The sequence below is a fragment of the Clupea harengus genome, chromosome 8 (assembly GCF_900700415.2).
Source record: "Clupea harengus chromosome 8, Ch_v2.0.2, whole genome shotgun sequence".
Lineage (NCBI taxonomy): Eukaryota > Metazoa > Chordata > Actinopteri > Clupeiformes > Clupeidae > Clupea > Clupea harengus.
This window is the reverse complement of record NC_045159.1, coordinates 23,117,742-23,142,004: the sequence shown is the minus strand read 5'-3', so window position 1 is coordinate 23,142,004 and position 24,263 is coordinate 23,117,742. Positions and strand designations below refer to the sequence as shown.

At 43.8% G+C, this 24,263-nt stretch overlaps 2 protein-coding genes across 7 annotated transcripts; both read right to left on the bottom strand.

Moving 5' to 3' along the window:
• Positions 1-5,659: 5,659 nt before the first annotated feature.
• itpkca (inositol-trisphosphate 3-kinase Ca) lies at positions 5,660-11,666 on the bottom strand. 2 transcript variants are annotated; one of them, XM_031572380.2, is made up of 8 exons: positions 11,430-11,666; positions 10,836-10,942; positions 9,053-9,149; positions 8,496-8,709; positions 7,995-8,199; positions 7,316-7,417; positions 6,781-6,852; positions 5,660-6,669 (listed from the first exon to the last, which is right to left on the bottom strand). In XM_031572380.2, the coding sequence occupies exons 1-8, from the start codon at positions 11,488-11,490 to the stop codon at positions 6,457-6,459; spliced, it is 1,071 nt and encodes a 356-aa protein (XP_031428240.1). In that variant the 5' UTR covers positions 11,491-11,666; the 3' UTR covers positions 5,660-6,456. The 2 variants fall into 2 exon arrangements, with proteins under 2 accessions (XP_031428240.1, XP_012687811.2); XM_012832357.3 differs by lacking the exon at positions 11,430-11,666 and having other exon boundaries at positions 10,836-11,423.
• A 666-nt stretch (positions 11,667-12,332) lies between these two features.
• ccdc61 (coiled-coil domain containing 61) lies at positions 12,333-24,199 on the bottom strand. Of its 5 annotated transcripts, none has more exons than XM_031572376.2 (13): positions 24,181-24,199; positions 21,669-21,824; positions 21,474-21,556; positions 21,121-21,281; positions 20,757-20,909; positions 20,219-20,423; positions 19,467-19,549; positions 15,801-16,027; positions 15,232-15,310; positions 14,613-14,819; positions 13,599-13,632; positions 13,253-13,331; positions 12,333-13,001 (listed from the first exon to the last, which is right to left on the bottom strand). In XM_031572376.2, the coding sequence occupies exons 2-13, from the start codon at positions 21,814-21,816 to the stop codon at positions 12,901-12,903; spliced, it is 1,560 nt and encodes a 519-aa protein (XP_031428236.1). In that variant the 5' UTR covers positions 21,817-21,824; positions 24,181-24,199; the 3' UTR covers positions 12,333-12,900. The 5 variants fall into 5 exon arrangements, with proteins under 5 accessions (XP_031428236.1, XP_031428237.1, XP_031428235.1 ...); XM_031572377.2 differs by lacking the exon at positions 24,181-24,199 and adding an exon at positions 22,629-23,032 and having other exon boundaries at positions 15,801-16,024; XM_031572375.2 differs by lacking the exon at positions 24,181-24,199 and adding an exon at positions 23,068-23,290 and having other exon boundaries at positions 12,334-13,001.
• Positions 24,200-24,263: the final 64 nt, after the last annotated feature.

The window sequence follows — 24,263 nt, the reverse complement described above, 5'->3', positions numbered from 1 at the left end:
ACCAGATTTCAGTCCATCACATAAATCATCATTAGCCAAGTTGTATTTAGGCATGAATGAAGAGGAACTAACTCTATGCATCTGAATATTTAACTATATCCAACAGGAAGAAGAGCAACAGACCCATGGCTTCAACCAGAATGGCAAAGAGGACACCTTACTCCTGGATGTCCACCCAAGCATCCAGTTTCACTACACTTGCGCTCCCAATGACCATCTTCACTGCATCACGTCGTACTCTGGTCACAGTTGCAATGTGGTGCTGGGCTTCCGGTGGGGTCAGACTGTATTGAAACACCAGGTGGGAGATGTCTAACTCTATGGTCTGTCTTTTGTGCCCTCAAACTAACTTGACAGATAACTAATTTATACCACTTGTATATATATTTGTCTATAATATTCACAGATAGACATGTGGGTAAACGACAGACAAGGCAACCTCCGACACCAGTCAGCAACCCCAGTGTACGGCAATTATAAAATAGAGCGCATGGTGTTCGTTCCCAGCCAGCGTTTCCTGGTGGGATACTGCAATGACATGCACCTGCGCGTCCTAACTGACAACACTCAGGAGATGGTTGTCCTGTACCATACCCAGTGCCCAGCATCTGTCATCAGTATGCACTTCTGTCCTGAAACCAATGAGCTTCTGACGGGCAGCATGGGCCTCATTGCCTTCTGGGGGTTCTGGACGTCTGCGCAGACTCCCCTGAGCCTGCTGCGGGTTCTGGATTGGACCAGCTGTTCCCTTCAGCGGGAGACTGTCGTCTCTGCCTTCGTGTCCCAGAGGCAGACCAACTCCATTTACGCTCTGTGCGACCGCAACATCAAAAACTTTGAACTCACTGGTAAAAATGAGCTTTTTGAGTTCAGGGGTCAAAGTTACGCCTCACTGCGCTGTGTCGTTGCAGAATGGCGGCAAAGGTATTTATACACAGGCGATGCCGACGGCTACGTGCAGGTGTGGAGCTGTGACATACGGTGCTTGTTCCTTCAATTTCGTGCTCACACCACTGCTGTGACTTCCGTGGTGCTGCTTGCGGAGTCTGGCACTATCCTGACTGCGTCAACAGGCTGCTGGATCAAACAGTGGACTCGCAGTGGCGATCTTCTCCTCAAGTTGCACATAGACATGCCAGGGGGTGTGAGGAGCATGTGGAAACTCAGAAAAAACGTCATCATGTGCCAGTCGTCGACCTCCTTAGATGTGTGGCGCCTGAACAGCCTCTACAGGTCTTTCAATGACACCGCTTGTGGCGTGCGTGTGCTAAGGCGACTGGAGTGCGGCGGGGGGAAGGCCCGAATTCTCGCAGTGACCCTCGATGGCATAATCCGCTTCCTCTCCCCAGTCACTGGTGAACTGTTGTTTCTCTCATGGCCTTTCTTGTTCATCGATAAAGCCCTTGGCTTCGCCTATGACCCCAGTCAAGAGGAACTGTACGTCTGTGATGGAAGCATAGAGGTCCTTGTGCTGAATACCACTTACAGTCCCTGCCCGCTGAAACACATTATAAACACTGTGAAGGATGGCAATGATGGAGTGTTGTGTTTGGAGACGGTGATGGTCTGGAGTTCACAGGATGAGGCTGGTGATTATAGCCCACTTTGTCTTATGTTCAGTGGACACCGTTATGGAAAACTGCAGCTCCTTGCACCTTTCCGTCTGCTCTGTGAACCCCAGAGAGCGCACAATGGAGCAATTTGTCAAATGAGCAGCATCTCTGGGAAAATGCCCTCAATCTGTTGCTACGGAACCGACAGCCAGTTTACCCTCTGGTCGGTCAGATTCAAAGGGTGTGAAGTGGATCTGACTCTACAAAGTCAGATAAGCGGCCATTTCACTCCAGTCCATTCCAGGCTGATGCAAGGGTTTATTTGTGCCGTCTCACCACAGCAAAACTTGATCCTTTATTCTGTTCACAGCGACAAATACACTGAGATTGAGAGGAATAAGTCAGAGAAGATATCATGCCTTGACCACTGTCCTCATCTGGACATTCTAGCCCTGTCAGGAGAGAGTGGGAAGATAGAGATCTGGAACCAAGGGGGGGATATGGTGGCAGAGATCAAGGTAGGGGTACCTGTGACGCAAGTGTGCTTTGGAAACGCACGCGGCGACATCCTTGCTTCCTTCGCAGACAGTATCAGCATCATTTCCGTCGCAGATTATCTGCCTGCAAGCTATCTGAGAACTGTGTTAGAGCAAGCCCCGACTGATGACATAATTGAACGACCCATTCCTTTCCTTCCAAAATCACCCTTACATTATGACATTTGCTTGGTGCCAAAGATTTATCGGAAGTATAGCCAATCGGAGAAAGTCATGATGGAACCAACCCTTGATCCAATCACAGCTGAGAGCATGTTAGAGGAGAACATTCCTCCAGAGGAACAGGAAGAACAAAGCAGGAAGCCTGTCATTAGGCCCTACATTCAAGTACGGAGACAAGCAGGTGAGAATTCCACTCTTTTAACATGTCCTCTCAAATTCCAGTCTGTTTTATGTATGACTTTGTGTTGAACTTTGTGAACTTCAAATAATAGATTCATTTACCAAAATAATTACCAAAATACAATTCACCAAAACAATTACTAAAATACTACTCATGTAAGAATATGCTTAACTGCATTACATCTTAGCAACACTCTTTCTCTCTCATTGCTTTGTAATTTGCCTGGACAGATGACAAAAGCACCCAACCAACAATCCCAGGGGAGGAGCCTGATGAGAGGTCCAATGTTCCAAGTGAAGCGCTCATCCAAACAAAGAGATCCGAGGACTTCCTCTCCCTCTTGAGCCGCATCGCCCCAGATGGTTACATTCCCAATTCGGTGATCCGAGCTGTCTACATGGAAGAGAAGGAAGAGGAGCCTGAGGGAGTCCTAACTTTAGGTCTCGTCAGAGACTTTGAAGACCCGAAGGAACAACACGCTCAAGCCATCCAGGACATTTTAGCACGTGCCAAGGTTACTAGAACGGAGAACACTGAGACCACTGTCCATACATGGAAACAGACAGAAAAAGAGGTTCAAGATACTGATGGGATGCTGGAACAAACAGGGCTGCCTATAATGCAGGCAGTTTACACATTGCTGGCACAATTAGATAAGTCACGCGAAGAGGCTTACAGGGACTACTGCAGGAGGCTATTTAAGCTCCTCGATACTGTGCAAATCGACAAATCGAGCACATCAAGTCCTTTTGACCTGATAAGGGAGAAGTTTTTGTCTCATACCACCGATTCGTCTCTGCCGTGGCGACAGCTGGAGGGCTTGAAGAATCTGGACATGCATCATCTTCTGTCTTGCGAAGACCAAGCTCTGATTGCGACGTTTTTGGTCAGCACTAACCCAGAGTTACGTGTCTTAGCCCGTGCCATTATGAATAATACCTTCCAAGTTCATGACAAGCAGGCCCTAAAGAACGAGTTGCAGAAAGCATCGAGGTAAGTGTTACAGGCCTTTAGGCCACCGTAGTCTATGTCTCATCTCTATCCCCGTTTGCTCAAAGGTGTGGTCCTTGACTATAAACTAGAATTCAACAACCTTTTGCCAGAATTGAGGACCAAGCTTTAACTATTGAACTATGAAATTAGGATGTAATTCAATTAATGCAATTCATGATTTAAGCAAGGCGACATTTGAGACATTGCTTGATAAGCTGTCTGGCGACCTGGAGCTAATTGTGGATGATGATGATGATGATGATGATGATGATGATGATGATGATGATGTTGATGTTGAAACATCAGGCGAAACTACAAAACAGCAAATAAAAAGCGAAGGTCAGTTAACCTCACAATTCTTGCAGGAATATGGGGGAAAATATGTTTTACCATTTTATATTAAATTCTTTTGAAGATCTGACGAGAAATGAATATGCTAATGAATATGCTAATATTGCAGGTGTCCATTGATGAAGTAAATTCCAACTTCACTAATTGTTCATAATCATGTTTTCATCATAAAATTTCAATTTTGTTAGACATAGAAAGGAGCCAAACGCGTGACACCTCCTCACCTAAGCTTGAAGATGTGCAGATGTCATCCGACTATGAAGGTTATTTTATTTTTTATTTTGTTGAGTATCACTGCTCATGTGTGGAGTTTTTTCATGAAGAATTTGACATGAATAAATACGCATACTTGTTTTTCTCTAGACCCAAGGAAGGTCTACAAGTCCGTCAATGTGACCCACAGAACCACTAAAGAATCTGATGAAGAGCACGATAACAATGGAGTGAAATGGACTCAAATACAGACGGACATGTCCAGGAAAACCTCTCGCATCCCTGAGCCAACACGCAAAGGAAAAGGTGCTGTCAAACGACAACCTAACGTCATCAAAAAGGTGTGGCCAGGCACATCTCCTAAAGACCCGTTACTGTATGCCTTTACAAAAGCTCGCATATTCACTTTAAATACGTCGTCTCCCACGGACTTGCCCATGCCCAAATACGAGTCACACCTCCTACTCAGCGACTCGGGTTTGGGTTCCCTGATGAGCCAAGAGGTCTCCACGATGAGCCAAGAGGTCTCCACGATGAGCCAAGAGGTCTCCTCGATGAGCCAAGAGGTCTTCTCGATGAGCCAAGAGGTCTCCTCGATGAGCCAAGAGGTCTCCTCTGAACAGGTTCCAACTGGCGGCAGTGGCGGCTTTCTGCCAATCCACAAGCCCAACGGGCTCATCTGTAAACCCTGTGACCTTGTCTCCCAGCATCCTCGGCATATCACCCATCCTGATGTCACCTCCGAGCCCAACAGGCTCATCTGTAAACCCTATGACCTTGTCTCCCAGCATCCTCGGCATATCACCCATCCTGATGTCACCTCCGAGCCCAACAGGCTCATCTGTAAACCCTATGACCTCGTCTCCCAGCATCCTCGGCATATCGCCCATCCTGATGTCATCTCCGAGCCCAGCGAGCACGGTCACACCCGAGGGGCAGGAGACCCGCACTGGAGAGAGAGCCTGCACAAGCTCATCTCCCTATACGGCTTCCGCTCCCAGAAGGCAGCCAGGGAGGCCACCTCGCTCTGTGCACAGCCACTCCAGCTGCAGACCTGCGTCCAGACTCTTCCCCGTCTCAGCTCCAGGCCGCACTGGCACGGAGCACTGGGGGAAAGGGTGACACAGAGCACCAAAATGACGGACACGTGCAAGAGGCCTGCTCCATCAAGGTTTCAATACGAACTTCCTCTGCCATGGCGCCTAAGTCACTTCCCCCTCACCCCTCAGGGTCGGGTGAAGTACGGGAAGCTGGAGATGGACTGGGTGAGATCTGATGATCAGACCGGGACGGTAAAACTGCCGAAAATCAACCCCAAACGCTCCCTTGTTCAAGATTAGAAAAGAACAATTTCAAATATTTTGCATTTTGTTTTGTATTTTTTTCCCTTTTCATACATCATTATTTCATAAAGCTTCAATTGACAATAGAGGAAAGAAAGCTACTTCCAAATCCCAATGCACACATAAGAGACAAACAGGTATCTTTCTTAGTGACAATAAGACAACAAGACAGTCTTAATTGTCCAGTCCAGTCTTAATTGTTATTCTATTATCTGCTGTTACTCTAAACAGCAATCCGCTTTCACCACACCAATGCCAACAGATGAAGAACCTAATCCATTAAAACCCAATAAAGCAGCAATCCTCTCAACTCACATCTTTGTGGATATTTATTGAGTTGATACAGTAGTCAACACCATGTCAAATCCACTGTGTAAAACTCTTGTGCTTTTGATCTGGTCATAGCATCTCAGACATCAAAGATTAAGAAAAAAAATACAGGAGTACTACCAGCAGTATTTTAAAAGAAATGTCCGTATGAACACAGATATGAATCAAGTCAAACTACCCAGCTCAAATGTATACATCATACCTTAGGAATGCGAAAAACAAACGAAGCTGGAATGTTCACAGGCAAAATTCAATCCACCTACCAAATATATACACACACACACACACACACACACATAACCCTAGACTAATGTAAAAGTATATACAAAGAAACAATAGTTATAGCATTATTAATTTGCATAAATGGTCACAGTTTTTGGTTGCATGTCAAGAAATTATATATTTACTTCTCACAGCCCTTTTGCACGTCCATTATTTGAATATTAACAAAGTAGAAATCCAGAGATAAAATGGTCAGGTGGACTAGGATAAGCCACTAGAAGTAGCCAAAATAATTTGCATTTATCTCTTACAAATCATATAAATGCAATTCCTTGTGAAGTATTGAGGGGCTACACTTTGTGTCACAACGCATTATGAGTATTTTCAACAAAACACTACATCCATTTTGAGTAACAACAAAGGACTTTCCATAGACTCACATTATGGACTGCACCATATTTAACAGTCTGTGCTATAAAAAAGGCTTCATGGTCCAAAACATCTTTTACATAGACCCCCCCCATTGGGGAAGGAAAACACCTTGATACTTTTCACTCTAAAAGTACAGACAGGATGTTGGTCAGGATGTCAATGAAATTGTCCAAGCCCCACAGGTATCCATCCTCTCGGTTGCCCTCTACCCATGGTGTCCTGTGGTCCAAGGTGAGCGGCGGGGGCGTGGGCAACGTCTTTCCGAAGTCGATCATCCACACGCCAGCTTTGCCCGTCCGGTCGTGTATGAACAGCAGGGAACTACCCACCACCTGTGGCGGCCAGAGGAGAAGTGGCCTTTACAAAATGGACACCTCACATGAAGCATGACATGTGCAGAGACAGAGACCAAGACAACACACTTCTACAGATCCAGGCCTCACCTCGTGCGCCCTGAAGAAGTCGGAGTTCTCAAGCACCAGCCGTATCTCTTTCAGTCGCTTCTGGTAACTCCTCTGCCGAGAGGAAGTGATAAGAGTTATGGTTTTGATAGTTTGGTTTGGTTTGGTGAGCTGTGGTGGTCTCATAGTCACATTAATATTATGTTATCGATTATGCCATAGATAAACGAAAGGCTCTTAAAGAGACAGTTCATATTAATAACGCTGTGACAGCACAGTCACAGTGTCCCAAAATCTACGTGCGTACTAAATGTCTCACGTCAAGTCAGTTTTAAAGCAGTGGCTAAGAGGCTCCATTGAGATTTTCTGTTGTCATTGCCACTCCCTATTTGAATTAAACTCTATTATCTATTAAAGTCGTACTAAAAGTGACTGCGAACGTAGCTCTAATGGCAAAAACTGATCTTGGATAAAACTCTGGTCATGCATAAAGCTTTTGTCTTTTGTGTTGAGTAACAGTTGCTCTCTCTAAACCAGTGCAAAGACATTCAGAGGGATATATTCACACCATACACACCAGAATGGGGACACTCTTGTCCACAAAGTCCTCGAGGGCCTGGACCACTTGCTCGTTGCATTTGGTCTTCTTGAAGTTGGTGTTACACGTACCATTTGCCTTCTGGGCAGACACAAGAAACAAAAATACAAGATGACCAAAGGTGTAACAAGGGGAAATCAGATAAACGTGGAGCAAAGTTAGACTGTGGAAAAATGAGGCCACAATACCCAACGTAGACATAATATATTTTTAGCTTTCACTATTCACCCAAGGGCTTACACAATTAGCACATTCCTGAGCAACTCCCTAAAACAGATTAAGGATGTAGGCACTGTATAAACACACAGGCCATAAGAAGAACCTGATCAGGCTGCTTTTCTGCCCATGCCAAGAAAGTACCTAGTGGATTACTTACTCATCTGGGTACTCTACGCCCACAATGGCCAAAAAAAGATACCAAAACTGGTCAAAAACTAAACTTCCTTCCCTCTCTCGCTCATGTAGACTCTACACATTCCTGAACAACTCCCTCAAGCAGATTAACGATGTAGGCTTTCGACTGTAAACACACATAGATCCACAACTGGTTACTCTACGTCCTTGCCAAGCAATCCCACGTCAAAGAAGCCAAAACAAAATAATTCGGAGACAACAACAACTCGGAAAAGAACCAAACGTGCCTCCCTCCCTGCCTCACCTGGATGCCCTCGATGCGGAAGCCGAGGGTGTCGGTGGAGCTGAGGCTCTCTCTCCACTGCATGTACCTGGTCTTCAGCACCGCCTGCTGGGCGTGCTCCTCGGGGTGCGGGGCCCCGGGGTCCACGGCTACCATCTTCTCATACATGTCCTTACGGGGCTGAGGAGACTCTCTGGCCTTCCGCAAGTCATCTTCCAAGTATGTCCTGAGCAAGAGAGGGTGGGAAACAGGTACTAAGAGAACAGTGCATCTCTTAAGCACTCATTCGAAGACCCTCCTCCTCCAGCTACAATGAGGACCGCCTTGACTCAAAAATTGACAAATTGTTGGGATGTATTAAGACTTCTTTAAATGGGATTTGTTAAGATGTGTTAAGACTTGGGATGTGTTAAGTCTTCCTTAAATCCACTATGTGTGTGTGCCTGCTTTGGTTCTGTGGGCATTCTACCATCTTGTGATCAATACTAATTTGTACAACACATGCAATAAACAGCACATTACCTGGTACCCATCTTGCAGTCCATGATGCAGGGGGAGTCAAAGCCGGCCAGGAGGTTGTCCATGGTGTTGTAGTCCTGCTGGTCGTGCCGAGTGACGCCATAGTAACTGGGCACGTAAGGCCTCAGCGAGTCGCCCATGAGCTTCTGCAGACACCGCTGCTCAGACTCGCAGTACTTCTTCAGCAGCTTCCCGTCAGGTCCAGTCCGGAAGTTTCCTTTTGAGGCAGACAGGCACACGTGAGAGCAGCCCAGCGGAGAGGACACTGGGCGAGCTAGCTATAGGATGGCTGTATGGGGAGTTATATTGAGCATGATGGTTCATGAAACCTGTTCCTCTTTCTCTGCTCGCAGTAGACAGTACACAGACTTGTCCTCACATGTGATTCATGATAATCATGGCATTCATGGCCACAGTGACTTATTTTGATTTTTGTTAAAACAGTGATAAGAAATATAAAACATAAAATAAAAAGAACATTGAAGTGCACGACTGATTTGAGGTATTCATTCTGAGCTCTTCATAAACGCATGGAAGCTCCTGAGGGGGAGAGAACCCACCTGCGTGGCCCACCACCTGCACCCACGGGGAGCCCGTCCTGAGGGGTCCTGGGAGCGGAGAGGAGTTCACCATGGCTCCGGGCTTCAGCAGCTCATTCTGCAGGGAGAGAAAACACAAACAGGACTAAGTCTCCCCCACAACAGGAGCCGGGAGCACAGAAGACCGACACGTCTCTTCGAAGTCTCTTAAAGAGGCAATCCGCGAGCTTCCGAAGCAGCTTGCTGATTGGCTGGTGGCTTGGTCCGAACCACTATGGTTGTTTCCCAAAAACAGAGCCAAGACTGCGTACCAGCAGGATCGTACAAGTTGTTTTGAGTGCACCCACTGAACGGACAGCTAGAGGACCATAAGGAATTACAGACAATGCCTTTAAAAACTCTTCAACACTATATTCCATCAAACAGTGCAAGTCTCAAGCCTGCACTAACTATGTGCTCACTCATATTCACTTCTCCTCCTAGTTTGGCCTTAGTTTCTCCACTGAGTCAATTCACTGACACTGGTTTCAACTCGGGCGTCTAAGACCCCCTCAGAAGCACGTTTTTTTCCGTGATGCCAATCATTGACCACCGTGCTGAACTGCGTCAGCAGGCAGTGACTGACCACTGATCCTGCACAGAGACTCAGGAAACATTAACAGGGAAGACGTGTTCATGGCGCTGTTGAAAACTAGCCCCGCTACGTGCAGTTGCACGAGCATTCCTTGAGACACTACAGCAATAATTCCTGGATACAATGTCAAATATTCTTCTCATTTTAAGATGATCCGTCACATTGGTTTTCAAACACAGTTTAACTTATAATGTAACCTGTTTTTCATGACGCACACGTAACAATGAGTCAGTCCACCTCAGTGATAAAATGAATGAGCGATGAAATATCCACTAATGCATCTACACTGGACTCTGAAACCACAGCTCTTAAGCCTTCAAAACAGCCCTCATCCCTCACACATTATTTATTCATAGACCTTTGCATGCCTCCCACAGCAGGGTCATCTGTACCCTTTGACCCCCCGCCGATCACTTCTCACTCACACTCACACTCACACACACTCACACACTCACACTCACACTCACACACACACTGCTTATTGAAAGGCATCTCTATTGAAACAATGCCAGTTATTTGTACTGCTCCTGTTCTCACAACAGTGGCTAATAATTCACACAACACAATTACTGGTTTATCTGACAACTTTGCCTAGAATTGAAGCCTGACACAACAATGGAGGGCCCATGCGTGCCCTTATCTCTATAGCTGCAGGAGGATCACTGAGGATCTGTGTCCCCACCCCTTCTTTCACACCACGCTCTTCATCCCTCGCCACACAATTCCTCTCTGTGTGTCTGTCTCTGTGTGTGTTTAGAGGGAGGGGGGCACTGGTTAAACCAGAAAGACTGAAACACCATACAATGGACGTGACCCTCAACATGCAGATGGCTATACCACACAATCATTAATATGACCCCAAGGGCTTCCTATTTAAATGGTCTACTTGGTGAGTGGGTTTGAGCTGCAAAATGTATCATTTCGGTCTCTGTTAATAAAGTGTGGGGGAAAAAAAATTGCCATCTTCATGATTCATAAAGGAAACACGTGTTTAGGATCTTTAGATTGAGAAAATACCACAAGATATGAACCGAGCATTTTGAAAGTTAATGCAACAAGTAGCGGTGGCCTTGTGGATGGACCATTGATATCCCGCTATTATAACTCAAACATCACATCATCTAAAAGTTCAGGTAGTTAGAAAAGGTGTTGAATGAGTAGACCACTCACCTTGGCGTCTGAACCGACGTCTGCCTGACTGCTGTGCGTCACTGTGGGGCAAGGTTCACTGAAATCTTCATCGTATTCCTCAAAAGACGAAGCAGGTGACAACACAGCTGAGGAGGAATTTGACAACTTGCGATAAAAGAGAGATGGAGCGGGCGACCCGCCAATTCCACTGTCAGAACAAACGGACTCCTCGTCGGGGTGTGAGCAAAACGATAGGGCGTTAGTCCTTGTGGTCTTGTACTCAGCTCGACTGGGGGTTGGTTCACATGTCACCACTAACTGAGGGACAACTCCGGTTACATGCCCGGCAGGCACCGAGGAGCACCTAACGTTTTGTTGTTTCAATCGGGTCACGGGTTCCACGAGTTCATTGAGAGAGCCGTGATTGTTCTCCCCCATGCTCTGAAAAGGGGCTTGAGTAACGGGCGTCTTTGTCATCTGGTTTTTCGCAGTTTTCTCGTCTAAGAATCTCATACACTATTGGGCAACTGACTGTCGTCTTTAATTGTGGTTAGTTTTAATATTCAGGATGAGGCCAGAATCTCAGGTTAGCTATTTGAGGGTATATAAAATGGTCGGGGCTCGCCCACTCACGTTTCTTGCACCTTGCACCCTGGGGCTTTCTGGGTTTGATGTTGTTCCTTTTTAGACGCATCAGCGGTGGTAAAGTCCAGATATCAGTTATTATCCTGTCATGAGTTGTCGACTCCGTAAACGTTACGCTTGCGGGGGTTTGCAGTTCAACACTCTTTAGATCCCAAAAACTGGGCCATATTTGTGGCTGACAATGAGATAGCCACACTCGTTGCGATGACGCGCAGGGCAGCTAACATAGTTGCCTGCGTGGAATGATTGGTTAAACATCTGACGACCACATATCGTGACGACACTAAGACCCTCCTCTTTTAAAGGAGCAGATATTAGCTATTCGTCCAGATTGTATATTTCCGTCTCTAGCCTTACCCACGTTGAAAATCTTATATTTTGTTTCTTTCAATCCTAGTTTTGTTTGTTTGATGATCAGAACTAATCAATAATGTGATGATATATAACATTTTGACACACAAAATATATAATTAGAGCGGACCTACTACTCACTGTTTCAATAATTTTCTCTAAAAGCAGGGTCCATTTAAAAGTGGAATGTCATTTGAAATGTAAACTGTATTTGTACTAAAAACTGAACACAAACATGCTTCTTAACTAATGTCTGTTATTCTGATGGCATGTAATATTTCTCCGCAGTATTCGGGTTCATCTCTACTTCATGGTTTTAGTTCAGTTTTCAGGCGCTGCCTCTAGCCTATATCATAATAATCTTTTTTCAATATATATTATTCACGCATTTCACTCTCAAGTTCTTTCTAGGAAACTGATATTAGTGTAGAATTTATAGTGTACTTGTTATTTATTCTATGTGTGAGAACACCCAGTTTCAAGGAGGACAATAGATTATCACCTGACCTGTGCATGATCTGACTGTGCATGACAGGTAGCTACAAAATGGGCTATTTTCTTGGCCAGTATATGCAGGTATATGCAGAAAGTAATAATAGTGTAGTTCAGTTAGGTAGTAACTACTTCAGTAACTGCCCAGTAGTATGAGTATGTTTTAAAAAAAAAATTAAAAAGACTCAAACACAATGTAATTTATATAAAACACCATCTTTCAAAATCTTTCACCAAGAGAAAAACTGAAACGGATAGAATAAAACACGATATTTACAAGTTCAAAGTGTCAAACAAAGGACATGGCGGTCATCACAAGGATTGTCAACGTCTACAGGCCCTGAGGTTAGGGGCTTTTGGGGGAAACATGTCCCTTATAATAAAGGTCTACATGGCAACAGTGGCTTCATTTCTTAACGTGCATCTCTTAATTACGAGTCCAGCTCCAAGGAAAGTTCATGTGGGTAAAAAAAAAAAGGTATGGCGTACTATACACCTTCTCAGGACATACATGGAAAAAATCAACGCGTGTTTCAACAGTCACAGTCCTCATCCATTCTGTCCACGTTCAAACAGTAGCTTGGCGCACATGGGGGGGAATGTATTTTTAAAAGCATCAGTGTCCAGTGTCGAGCTCCCTCATGTAGTCCTGAAGGGCCTGGAGTCGAGCGTCTATCTCGGACAGGTCTGCCCCGGTGTCCATGGACGTCTCTGCCCCTGGAAGAGACAAACAGCAGGATCAACACTGACACTGCTACATCCAGGTGACGGCGACGGCAATGATGAGCAGGTCAATGCAAATGTCTATTTTATGCTGCAGCCACAAGCATGATGCAGCACACTGGCATGATTCTGATATTCATTTGCATTTTATATCATAGATTCAAAATCAAATGGAATTATGCAATGGAAGCTGATATGAAGACAAATACACAAAAATGGAACTAAGTAAGTATGCAAAAGAGTACCTCGGTCGTTCATCTTCATCCTCCGGGTTGGTGTGCTGCACATGGGCTTTTTGCTCAGATGTCTGCCTCTAGTCTGTATCTACAAAGAAATATTACAATACATGATCTCACAGACATTGATCAATGGGCTGAACAAAGGGCAATAATACTGGTTTATGTACAGGTCCAAGTGCCAACGGAGACCCGGGTTTGAAACCGACCCGCAGTCATTTCCTGCTCCCATTCCCAACCTCTCTCGCCCACTCATATCCTGTCACTCTTCACGGTCATATCAAAATTAAAGGCAAAAAAGCCACACACAAAATTTGTAAATAAATACAAAATAATAATATTGGTTTCCACTTACTGAGGTGGGGCCGTTATAGATGAGTTTTCTCCCTCTGAAAGGACAGGTAATATTATGACACATATGAAACCAAACTCATATCAGGTTATAGCTGGTAATTACCGTTTTTTTTGCCTGGTCAAATTTATATATAAAAAAAAACAGATAAGTTGAAAACTGTCAATATGTCTTAATGCACATGTAATAATGCTCAAACGAAACATTAAACACAAAAAAACAACATAAAAATTTGTGTTTCAACCAAAACAAGAAAATCATATTAGCGGTTCTCTGAGTTTGTTCGTTCACCCAAACCACGTTGTACTTATGCTGATAAATAAACGATATCTAGGATTTATCTTGTCTTAAGTGCCATTGCTTTGATAATAGTTTAGTGTAGTTGTAGCCTACGCTATCAATTCCAGCATATGGGTTCACACCAATGTAACTAGCAACAGTAAACAATGCATTTGTGTTTTCCTTCTCGTCATTCCTTTGTTAACCTTAGTGTATAGGCTACATTATATTTGCGTTTGTAACATGTTATTGAAACATGCACCAGTAAGTTTAGAATTTGTCCGGTAAAATGTATTATTTGCGGACACCGGGCCGGCAAGATAAAATCCTAGCGGAAACCCTGATGGTGTAAGTTCACTCCATCTCAAACCGGACAGTGCAAAACCAATGACCGTGCGCATGGACAGCATGGCATTATAGCCTTCCTTTAAGAAGAAGAAATGGAGCTAAAATTCAACAAAACGAAGGCTGCCATATGTTCAATATTGGGTCAGAGCATGTTTCAGGCACTGCTCAGAACTGACCCATATTCGGTTAAATCTGCTCCATGCTGTTGTTCCTTCTGAATGCATCACTCTTGAAATGAGCTTACAGTGCTTTTTAGTCACTGCGCAAAACATTGATTGTACAGAAAAGGTCTATAAATTGATTGAAATTATCCAACTAATTAAGTGTTGTAGCCGTGTAGAATGTTATAGCACGATTCAGACAGCAGGGGCTCCGCTGAGCAGCGCTCACCGTGACGACAGGGGCTTGGCGAGCTCGTCCAGGTCAGTCACGGAGCTCCCCGAGGAACGCTGGCTCCTGCGGCTCTCTGCCGAGAGGCTCCTGCCCCGCCCGCCGCTGCCCGTCCTCACCAGCTGGGGGCAGATCTCCCGGGAGCGGGAGCGCCCTCGCTCCACCAGAGCGGGCGACACGAGCATGTCCCTCCTCATCTTCCTCTGACTGCCACAACAACAAGCGTCCAAAGCAGTGGTCAGATCAAGTCCGTTCACATACAGATATTATAGTGTGTTACAGTGGGTCTACGCAGTGCTCTGGCTCCCACAAAATACATTTTCAAAATGGAGGTTGCATTTGAGTCCTGCACACAGAGCTGTGAAGCGCAGGGAGAGAGCAGTCACCCCACCCGGCCTCAACACTGAGTCTATGGGGTAACAAAACTGTACACTGACCGCAACACCAAAGAACCAGGCTCGTTGGTATGGAAGTCAGAGCACATACTCAACCGTGGTGATGGCATTCCATCACAAGCTGCTATAATTGTCTTATATTAGGTTTGTTGACATTATCGTGAACAGATAGTGATCATGTACAGATAATAGCCTTCTACAAGCCAGACCAACAGGGCACTTACTTTTTTATCTCTGACTCTCTCTGCCGACGTTGTCGGTCCTGGATGTATGCAGTAGGGTCAAACCTGGGACCCCTTGATCCTGAGGGGGAGAGAGTAAGACAAGTACACATTAAGGTTCAGAACCAGAAGAAGTATTTTGAATATGGTAACTGGAGTCCAATTAGTCAAATACAACCAGACATTACTTTCTCCCAAGATTATTCTTAATACTAAAATGGATTAGTTAATACTAAAAGCCATTTTACCCTTTAGAAAAGTATAAAGAGGACATATTTAGCTTGTCTGGTTTTCCCCTTTCCTTTAGTGTGTTATATAGCTTTCCTTTAGTGTGTTCTATAGCTTTCCTTTAGTGTGTTCTATAGCTTTCCTTTAGTGTGTTCTATAGCTTTTTGTGCATGTAAACACGTCAGACGGAGTAACCCTCTCCCACATAAACCACTTTTCTCAGCTGCCTGAAATTCCCTGTTGGAGCCCCTTACAATAAAAATAAAATGATAAACATTGAAAATTAGTATTAAAATGTCCTCTTAATATCTATTCAACTACTATAAACTGAATTGATGAACCACCTGTGGGAGAAGGAGAGGGTCGTGATGTGTAGGCCCGTGGCCCTGTGGAATCAGCTCTCCTGCCCCTCTCCTCTGACCTCCGACCCCTGTCGTCAATCCGCTCGCGGGATCCTGAGCGGCCCCTCACGATCACCCGGCTCACACTGCGCTCTCTGGAGGAAGAGCGGTGGATCTCTGTGTCTCCCCGCGGCCCACCGCCGCACCCCCCTGATACAGGAGTCAGCCTACTGGAAAAACAACCAGCACCAAAAGCAGAGAAACAGACAACGATAAACAAAAGATAATAAAGGCATTCTAGGGCCTATGGGGGAGCTGATGGGCAGGCCTGAGGACGAAGAACAAGCATCTGAATAGCAGCTTGGCATACACGGGTTACATGACAGCAGCATTAAATACGACCAAACTACCAGCGAGTCTTACGCTCACTGCATAAAGCAGGCAATCTTCCTCCGACACCCGCAGGCAGGGCAAGATTATATAAGTCCAGCTGGCCTACTTTCAGACATCCAAAGAGATGTATCTGCACGAGTTATGTCATCTAAATTTAAGTCATAGTGGCAAGAGTGGCGGAAAGAAGCCTACAACAGCCATTACAGTCCAGAGCGTTTCATGGCCTGGCCTTTAAGAAGAGGGAGTGCAGTGTCTTAGTCAGAGCTGATTAATTAAAGAGACTACACATGACATTTTCCAAGGCAACTTAACAGTCGGTTACAAAACATTTGTGTGTAAGAACATCTTGATCTTAATGTTCACTTCCATATGACCTTGGCTGTCAGCATGAAACAAGATATTAACAAGGACATTAAGAGCACGTAAAGGCCACTGCAAGGCAGGGCTTCCCTGAGCCTCCTTAGGGCTACGTAAGTTAAACCTTAAGTTAAACCTTAAGTTAAACCTTAAGATGTACCTTAAAGGTTCAAGATGTCTCCCAGAAACGTTCTTAGCGAAGTATACCTTCTCTAAGAGACACTTGTACTCCAGTCTGAGTCATGCCAATCATACTCATCTCACGAATGCTCAAACCTACATAAATGCCAGAAACATGGATTCAGGCTCTTAAGGTGTACATAGAAAGGTTTCTATTCGGGGAACTCTTAAGAGGCAGTTTGGGAAACGCGTAGAAAAGTAAACCATTTTAGTGAGGTAGGTCTCTGTAAAACGCCAAGAGACCGTTATCGGGAAACCCAGCCCAGCCCCAGAGTCGGCTTGGGGCTACTCACCATCTCAGTCACAGACTCTGGAGTGCAGTCGCCACTCAGATCACTGTACGCAACTGCAGTGTTTCCCCTACCGTTATATTAGGGGGGCGCCCCGCCCCCCCAACGGCACCCCCCGCCCCCCCTGGAAGGTCAAGTTAATTTTGTTACATTTTATTTTCTATAAAGCGCCAGATCACAACGGAAGTAATTTAAGGTTACCTTTCCTATAGAACAGGTCTATAGCTTGTTCTTTTATTAAACAAAATAAATAGCCTTATGTTATTTATCTTATTTACACGACGGCATGTAATTTCTGTCTCTACATGGTCGCGCGTTTACAATTCTCTGCTCTCTGTATCGCGCATGGCAGAGTTCCGCCGCGATGCGCACAAACAAACAAACAAACAAACAAACAAACAAACAAACACACACACACACACACACACACACACACACACACACACACACACACACACACACACACACACACACACACACACACACACACACACACACACACACACACACACACACACACACACACACAAGTGAGCACGCTCCCACCAGCGGACAGAATTGGGCTTAAGAATCAGTGCACAGCCACGGACACTTTTAAGCTTTAAAAAAACTAATATCCAGGCGTTCAAGATCTTTTTCTAGGTAGGGTCGACAATGAGGCCCAATGAGAATGGCTACAACAGACGTGGAAACAGAACGTACGTACAGAATGTCCGCACCGAAAATTCAGAAATAGATGTGGCTTCCATTTTTTATCATTTTCCGCAAGTTGTGCGTGGCCCTTTTTACATAGAGTATGGTAATAAATCTATGAAATGTAGCGAAAATTATTTATTTTGCTGTGAATAATGAAGGAAGCAATCAATCCGATTATTTGCCAAACCCTCAAGAGCTGTTGCCATGGAGATTTAACGTTACTTTCTGTTTGAAGACAAGGTAGCAGCTAGTGTTGAAAATTGAAATTGGACGACAACAAGGATAGCAAAACAGATTGATAAGCAATGAGAACGGCAGAAACACAGGCAGGACGTCAGATGACGAGACAGATCATAGTGACACAGGTTGTGTTTTTTTTCCCGTCATATGAAGGCTGAGACATTCATAACATTTTATTCAGTCGTACTGGTCCTTTTGTAATGCCAACATGTGCACTTCGTTGTGGATAAGTAAAGCCTATTTTGCTACATTTTTGTAGTCCTGGTAATCTTTTGTTTGGCATATTGGTGAGGTTATTAAGAGGACCATTTCTCAATCGTTTTGTTCTTGATGAATTAATGTTTGTTTATTAATCAATTATTTTTCAACAAATAACTCAATTATAATTACAAAGAGGACAATTCACAACTTTTTATCGCAACTTTAACTTGTTTCGCCAATTTCATTGCAACAAAAACCTAAAAATAAAAACTTTCATCGCAACTTTTTGGAAAAGCTCCTGCGAAATCAGGAATTTTAGGCCACAAATATCTCAAAAAATGTTCTTCCAGAATCCCAGAAAGATACACCACTGCAGCGACAAAAGCTGCACACTTTGTGGATAATTGTCATAAAAAGACATGTTCCGATGTTTAGTTGTTATATTGACTGCTGTCATTAAAAGAAACACATGAACACCATGATTCCTTTAAGCGTTTGTGCCGCGCCGCGCACCGTGCACCGTGCCGCAGCCCCCCCCCCCCCCCCAAAGCTGTAAACCTAGGGGAAACACTGAACTGCAAACCTGTCCTTTGCACTCAATGTCTGCGACTAGGGCTGTCACACTACACCACTGCATGGGGAAAGCCCGCAGGGCTCACAACCGTAGTGCTTAGGAAAGAAGCTAGCAAACTTGGTTTAGCTAACTGGTTACATTTAGTCCTTGAGGGACGTTTATGACGGACCTAACACTATCACAGTCTGGTCTCTCTCTGAAGATGGATGAAAGTTGCCCTTTGAAGAGTATAAAAGAGGAGCTGTAACTTATTTCAGTGTTTTGGACGTTTGCTGATCAATTTTCCACCTCGCTACTTGTTAAATATCAGTGACAAAATACAATATTTGAAAACACAGTTATGGAAAATACAAAGCCAACTACTAGATTATAGCCATTCCAATTAATGCACAAGTAAATGCTCAGGGTCTGACTCCAGTTACCAAAAGATACATACATCTACCTTCACTTTCATCACGATTTTTGTTACACCTCACACCCAAGGACATACAGGACAACAAGTGTTGTATGATGCAGAAATTAGAAATGTTGTTTGTCAAAAGCACTTATCCTAATTTTCAACCAAAGTCAGTGAGGATTCTAAATTGGACATTCAGTGAATTTTGTGCAGTGACTCACCGCCACAAAATTTAGCTGACATGGTGCACAGCACAAAGACACTTTGCCAGGAGCCATTTCCCATCAAAACAATATGCACACAAAAGAACAGCAGGTCATCATAGCTTACAACGTACTCACCCACGGCGCAGCAGAGCAAGCTCGTTTGTCAGACTTTTCACACGAATCCGCAGCGCTCGTTCAGAAGCCCTGAGCTCTTCCAGCTGAGAAAGTCACACAAAACCAGATGAGAGTTGAAAAAAATTCTCTTGCACCAATGTGAGATTTTTTTTTACCATCTCAATGAATCTACTTAAAATGAGTGACTATAGTAGCAGATGATGGTAAAACAGTAGGGTTTTTACAAAATATCCTTCCTGCATTTACTACTGCCATAGAAAATGAGCAGGTGAAATATGCATTCAGCTGTTCTCCCAGTATGTGCTGTTCTCCCAGTTTGAGCTATTCTCCCAGTTGGAGCTTAGAAAGACATTCTATTGTTTTGTGAGGATCAAGTCCAGTCTTGTTGTTAAACTGATGTAATTAATTGGGAAATTATGAGTAATAAAAAAATAGAGCTCACTTCCCCCTCACATCCCAATTCAAAAGTGCTCTTAAAACTCATCTTTTTCAACTAGCACACACTCTCTAACATCAGCTACATTTTATTTTATTGTTGTATATATTATTTTATCTTATTGTGTTTTATTGATGACAATTGCAGACTTTTTTATTTTGTATTATCTCTTGTGATGCCAGTTGATATTGAGTGTCATGAAAGGCGCCATTAAATAAAATGTATTCTTACTAGCCTATGTATTGTAATGTCTTTATTACCTATCCTTAGCATATGAGGGATGAATTATTAGCCAGTGGCATGCTGTCTAACTGACCTGCTCCATCAGGACGCGCTGCTCCTGTCCCCTTTTGCTTGCTGAGCGCTGGCCCTTGGCTCGCTCTCTCAGCAGCTGCTCCTCCAGGTTCCGCACCACATCTCGCAGCCCTCTGGACCCGCCAGGGGTGGAGCCCGACCCCACGACCTGCAGTCGCTCCAGAGTTTTGGCAAGGGCATCCTTCTCGTCTCTGACCAGGGCTAGTCTGAAGAGAGGCAATGAGAGTCATGTGTCAGCCAAAGGTGTCTACAGCATTTTTTTTTACGCTCGTTAACATGGACATCTGACCATCACACAATTAACAAACCAACCTCTACTATATTGATAATTGCCCTGAAATATCTCATGCCACCAAAACACGACTTTCTAGCCGGATCCTATGCATAACTGCAATGAAAGGCATATTAAGGTGTACAGCTGAACACAGATATTGAAGCAGTCAACATTACTTACATTGAGCTTTGGATAAAACACACCTTCTATCAGGTGGACAGTAGAATAATTTTGACTTGGTCTGAGTAAAACAGAAAGAACCTACTCGGCTCGTAGTCTGCGTGTTTCATAGTCTGAGGGTCTGGCGTCTCCTTTTCTAGGGAGTGCATTTAGTTCAGCACGCAGCGCTCGGATCTCTTTCTGCAGAGCAGCTGGGTCTGGCTTTCCCATATATGGCAGGGGCAAAGGATAGTGTATCCTGATGGAGAAAAAAACAGGGGAGGGTTTATTGAAATCACAAATTATAATTATTGAGGCAAAGCTTTGGTTGTTTTATCCATATGTGATGTCCACCAACATCTCACAGCCCCATGCTCGAATGTAAATGAAAGTTACGTGTGATCGAGCAGAGCTGGAATCAAAATACTAATCTAAAAAACAAAGCCTTTCTGAGCAACATATCCACCAACCTGTCAAACTCAACAGTGTAAATAAGGATGAGATATCGTTTGGCACTCAGGGCAGGGGACTGCTGCTGGCCACGGGGCCGGCCAACCACACCAGCCTTTCGGTTGCGAAGTAGTTCCAGGTCAGCATAGGTCAACAGGTCAAGAGTGACCGACTCACTTCTCTGAAAGAAATCCATTTGTCATTACAAAAAAAATGAACTTTGAAAAATCACCACAGAACCAAAAGAAGAGTATGAGAAGCCAGATTGGGTACATTCATCCATGGATGTCAGTTGGCCCCATGTGTCAAATACAAACCAATACACAGTTATGTAACAGTCAGTTTGTATGTCTTTTTATCTTCATAAACCAACCTTGCAGACTGCAGACTCCAGCATACTGCAGAAGATCGGAAATTGTTTGAAATTGCCAGTCTTGCGTGTGAGGTCTTCAATATCTATAAACAATGTAAATATAAAAAAGTTGTTACTTGTCCCTAAAATATGAAAGACAGTCATGCATGATCATAGGTTGACACAATGAAGATATACGGAGTAGTCTTAACTCACAGGCAGGATCAAACTCCCCTCTCCACTGATCAGCTGTCATAACGTCTGAAATCTCCACAGTGAGTAAGCCCTCTTCCAGTTCTGTCTTTATCGAGAACTCCACTCCACGAAATTTCATTTCTTCCTGCACAACAGTTCCCACTTCCATGGCTATTTCTGGGAATTGATAAAAACATAACACTAAACCATAACACAACAACGCCATTTTATTTCAAACAATAAAGAATAATGTTCATCTCCGAAAAGGGAGGACCCGGGTCATAAATGTCCATTAAACCAAAACGCAAATACACACAGTAACTACATTTACGGTGCATCAATAATATTCCACTAAATAGTTAACTTCATATACTGAAATAAGTACCCTTGACAACGAGCTATCTTTGCAAGAAGGCTGTGCTAGCTGACTTTTTGCTATCTGAGGTTGCCACGACTTGCGAGCTCTTTTCACGACAGACATATAAACTTGCATCCCCTAGTGTTTGTGGTAGATTATACGTGTCAAAGGTAATTTGACAACATTAGAAAACGGAGTTAGATAAACATAAAATGTTTGCTGGCTAGCCTGCGAGAGACCACCCATGATTCCGGGTCAGTAAACTATCTAGATAACCTAAACTGATAATTGACAATCCAGTAACATTTGCTATATTGAAATTACCATTAGATGTGATTGCAAACTGATTCCTTTTTCCCTGACGTTTTTTTCATCAGTTCGAACGCTGAGGCTAGCTATGCAACGCTCACGCTAGCTATGCAACATTGACACCGGTCAGCTAACGTTAACGTTAGCTAGCTATCCTAGGCTAGTTTTGGGATGAAAGGAGCTCAAATACGAACTGTCCAGCTACCGATAGCATATGGATGATGCACAATTTTTTGAACAGTTGCCAACATCCCTAACCAAGCACAGATCATCTGTATAGTCCTCGATGAAGCTTGTCCAGTCGCCATACGTACCTGACGAAGTGCAATGATGTGTAAATAACGTCTACTAACTGGCTAACATTGAATTTGATTATTTAGTTGTTCAGTGTCTCATGCAATCTTGTAATATCACAAGCTAGCCCCCCTGTCTGAAATAGAGTATCAAACAAGCTGCGTTAGCTAGCTAGCTAATATTAAGGCCCATAAACTTCAATAACCCTTACTAAATATTTCATATTACAGTATTTTGAGACAGAATACATGTCTCTGCAGCTGGCTGTGTCCGTTAACGTTAGCTATCTATACGATTGAAAACAGCGGTTCAATAACCGGGAATTTTAAAACTACCGCCCCCAACAGAATGCAAAGTGAACACATTGGTCAAAGGTACTCTATTAGCGGCAATGCTATTGTCAGTTCTACCTGCCAATCTTTTTAATAACGCCAATAGCCAACGCCTACTGTAACTAACCTAGTGCTCCAAAATCCCACGTAATGCAAATATCCTGATGTAGGGTCAGTTTCTTCGTTTCCCTTGTCGTAGAAAGACAGCAGCAATGGATGGTTACATTTGACCGTGGTTCAGTTTTAACAGCTCAGACACAACTTGTTGCCAATGGACGCAGCTGGCTAGGTCAGGGAGCGTTCAACAAAAACATGAAATCGGTAACACACTAGAATCTATTTGCGTCTATTTCCATGTCCTCAAATCAGAATGACAAAAGAAAGGAGCATACAAATAGTATTTTTATTTTCCAGCATTCTCTGATTGTAGAGAGTGAGTAAGAGCAAAGCTAACCATTCATTATTCTGTGTTTTACAACTATAGTCATTAAATGTTCCTTTGCGTAGTTGTAACTGGACTGTTATTGTCATCGGTTCATATCCCAGAGCACTGATGGTCAAGCAGAAGAATGAATCGGATGAAAAAAAACCTCTTTTGGACCAGCATTATATTATGAACACCACAGAACTGGAAATTCTCATTACATTTTCAAAAACCTCACCGTGATTGCACCAAAGATGTAAATACATCAGAAGGCTTGTATTTATGAAATGCACAATGCATTTAGCTTGAGTGCCAAGTCACACAGGTATGAAATGTATCGAGAAGGATTTCATGCTTGAAAACCAATGCAACAGCGACATCTCCTGGCCGTTTGCATTCGTGCTAAACGTCATACTGAAGTCCAACAAGCATGAAATAATGACTGTATACCCCCTTTACCAGCTTGTTGGGTGCTGGGGGTATTCTATGAAAGTAAATATGTTGCAAAACACAAGGGCTTGTAGACTTGATGTGAGAACTTTTAGAACAAAAATCTGAACCTTTATGATTAAAACTGCACTTGTATAATATATTAACACACGTGAGCTGAATTTGAAGTCACATGCATGGGCTATTTCCCATTACGGTCTAACTCTATTTCCCCCTCTTTTTTAAACGGGAATTCAGTATTTGGAATAGGCTAATATGGATAACTTTGGGAGTTTACTGACAACACAGGTAACGAATCAAATAATGTATAGGCTGCAGACAAGGAAGGAGGCACCCGTGATAACAAAATCGACAGGTATCGCTTACTTTCAAAACAGTTTGAGGCTTGTCATGGAAATTCAGGTGACATGTGGAACTAAACGACGGCCTTAAGCAATGTTTCGAAACAT

What these genes read in the sequence shown, in the direction of transcription:
- ccdc61 (XM_031572376.2), bottom strand. Translation starts at nt 21,816, where the DNA reads ATGGAAGTGGGAACTGTTGTGCAGGAAGAAATGAAATTTCGTGGAGTG. An exon ending in ACACGCAGACTACGAGCCGA is followed by an intron (nt 20,424 to 20,756) that starts GTAGGTTCTTTC and finishes GCCTCTCTTCAG; the next exon opens with ACTAGCCCTGGTCAGAGACG. An exon ending in AGAGAGTCAGAGATAAAAAA is followed by an intron (nt 14,820 to 15,231) that starts GTAAGTGCCCTG and finishes TTGTTGTGGCAG; the next exon opens with TCAGAGGAAGATGAGGAGGG.
- itpkca (XM_012832357.3), bottom strand. Translation starts at nt 11,309, where the DNA reads ATGAGATTCTTAGACGAGAAAACTGCGAAAAACCAGATGACAAAGACG. An exon ending in ACGTCGGTTCAGACGCCAAG is followed by an intron (nt 9,150 to 10,835) that starts GTGAGTGGTCTA and finishes CTCTCCCTGCAG; the next exon opens with AATGAGCTGCTGAAGCCCGG. An exon ending in ACAAGAGTGTCCCCATTCTG is followed by an intron (nt 6,853 to 7,315) that starts GTGTGTATGGTG and finishes TCCTCTCGGCAG; the next exon opens with AGGAGTTACCAGAAGCGACT.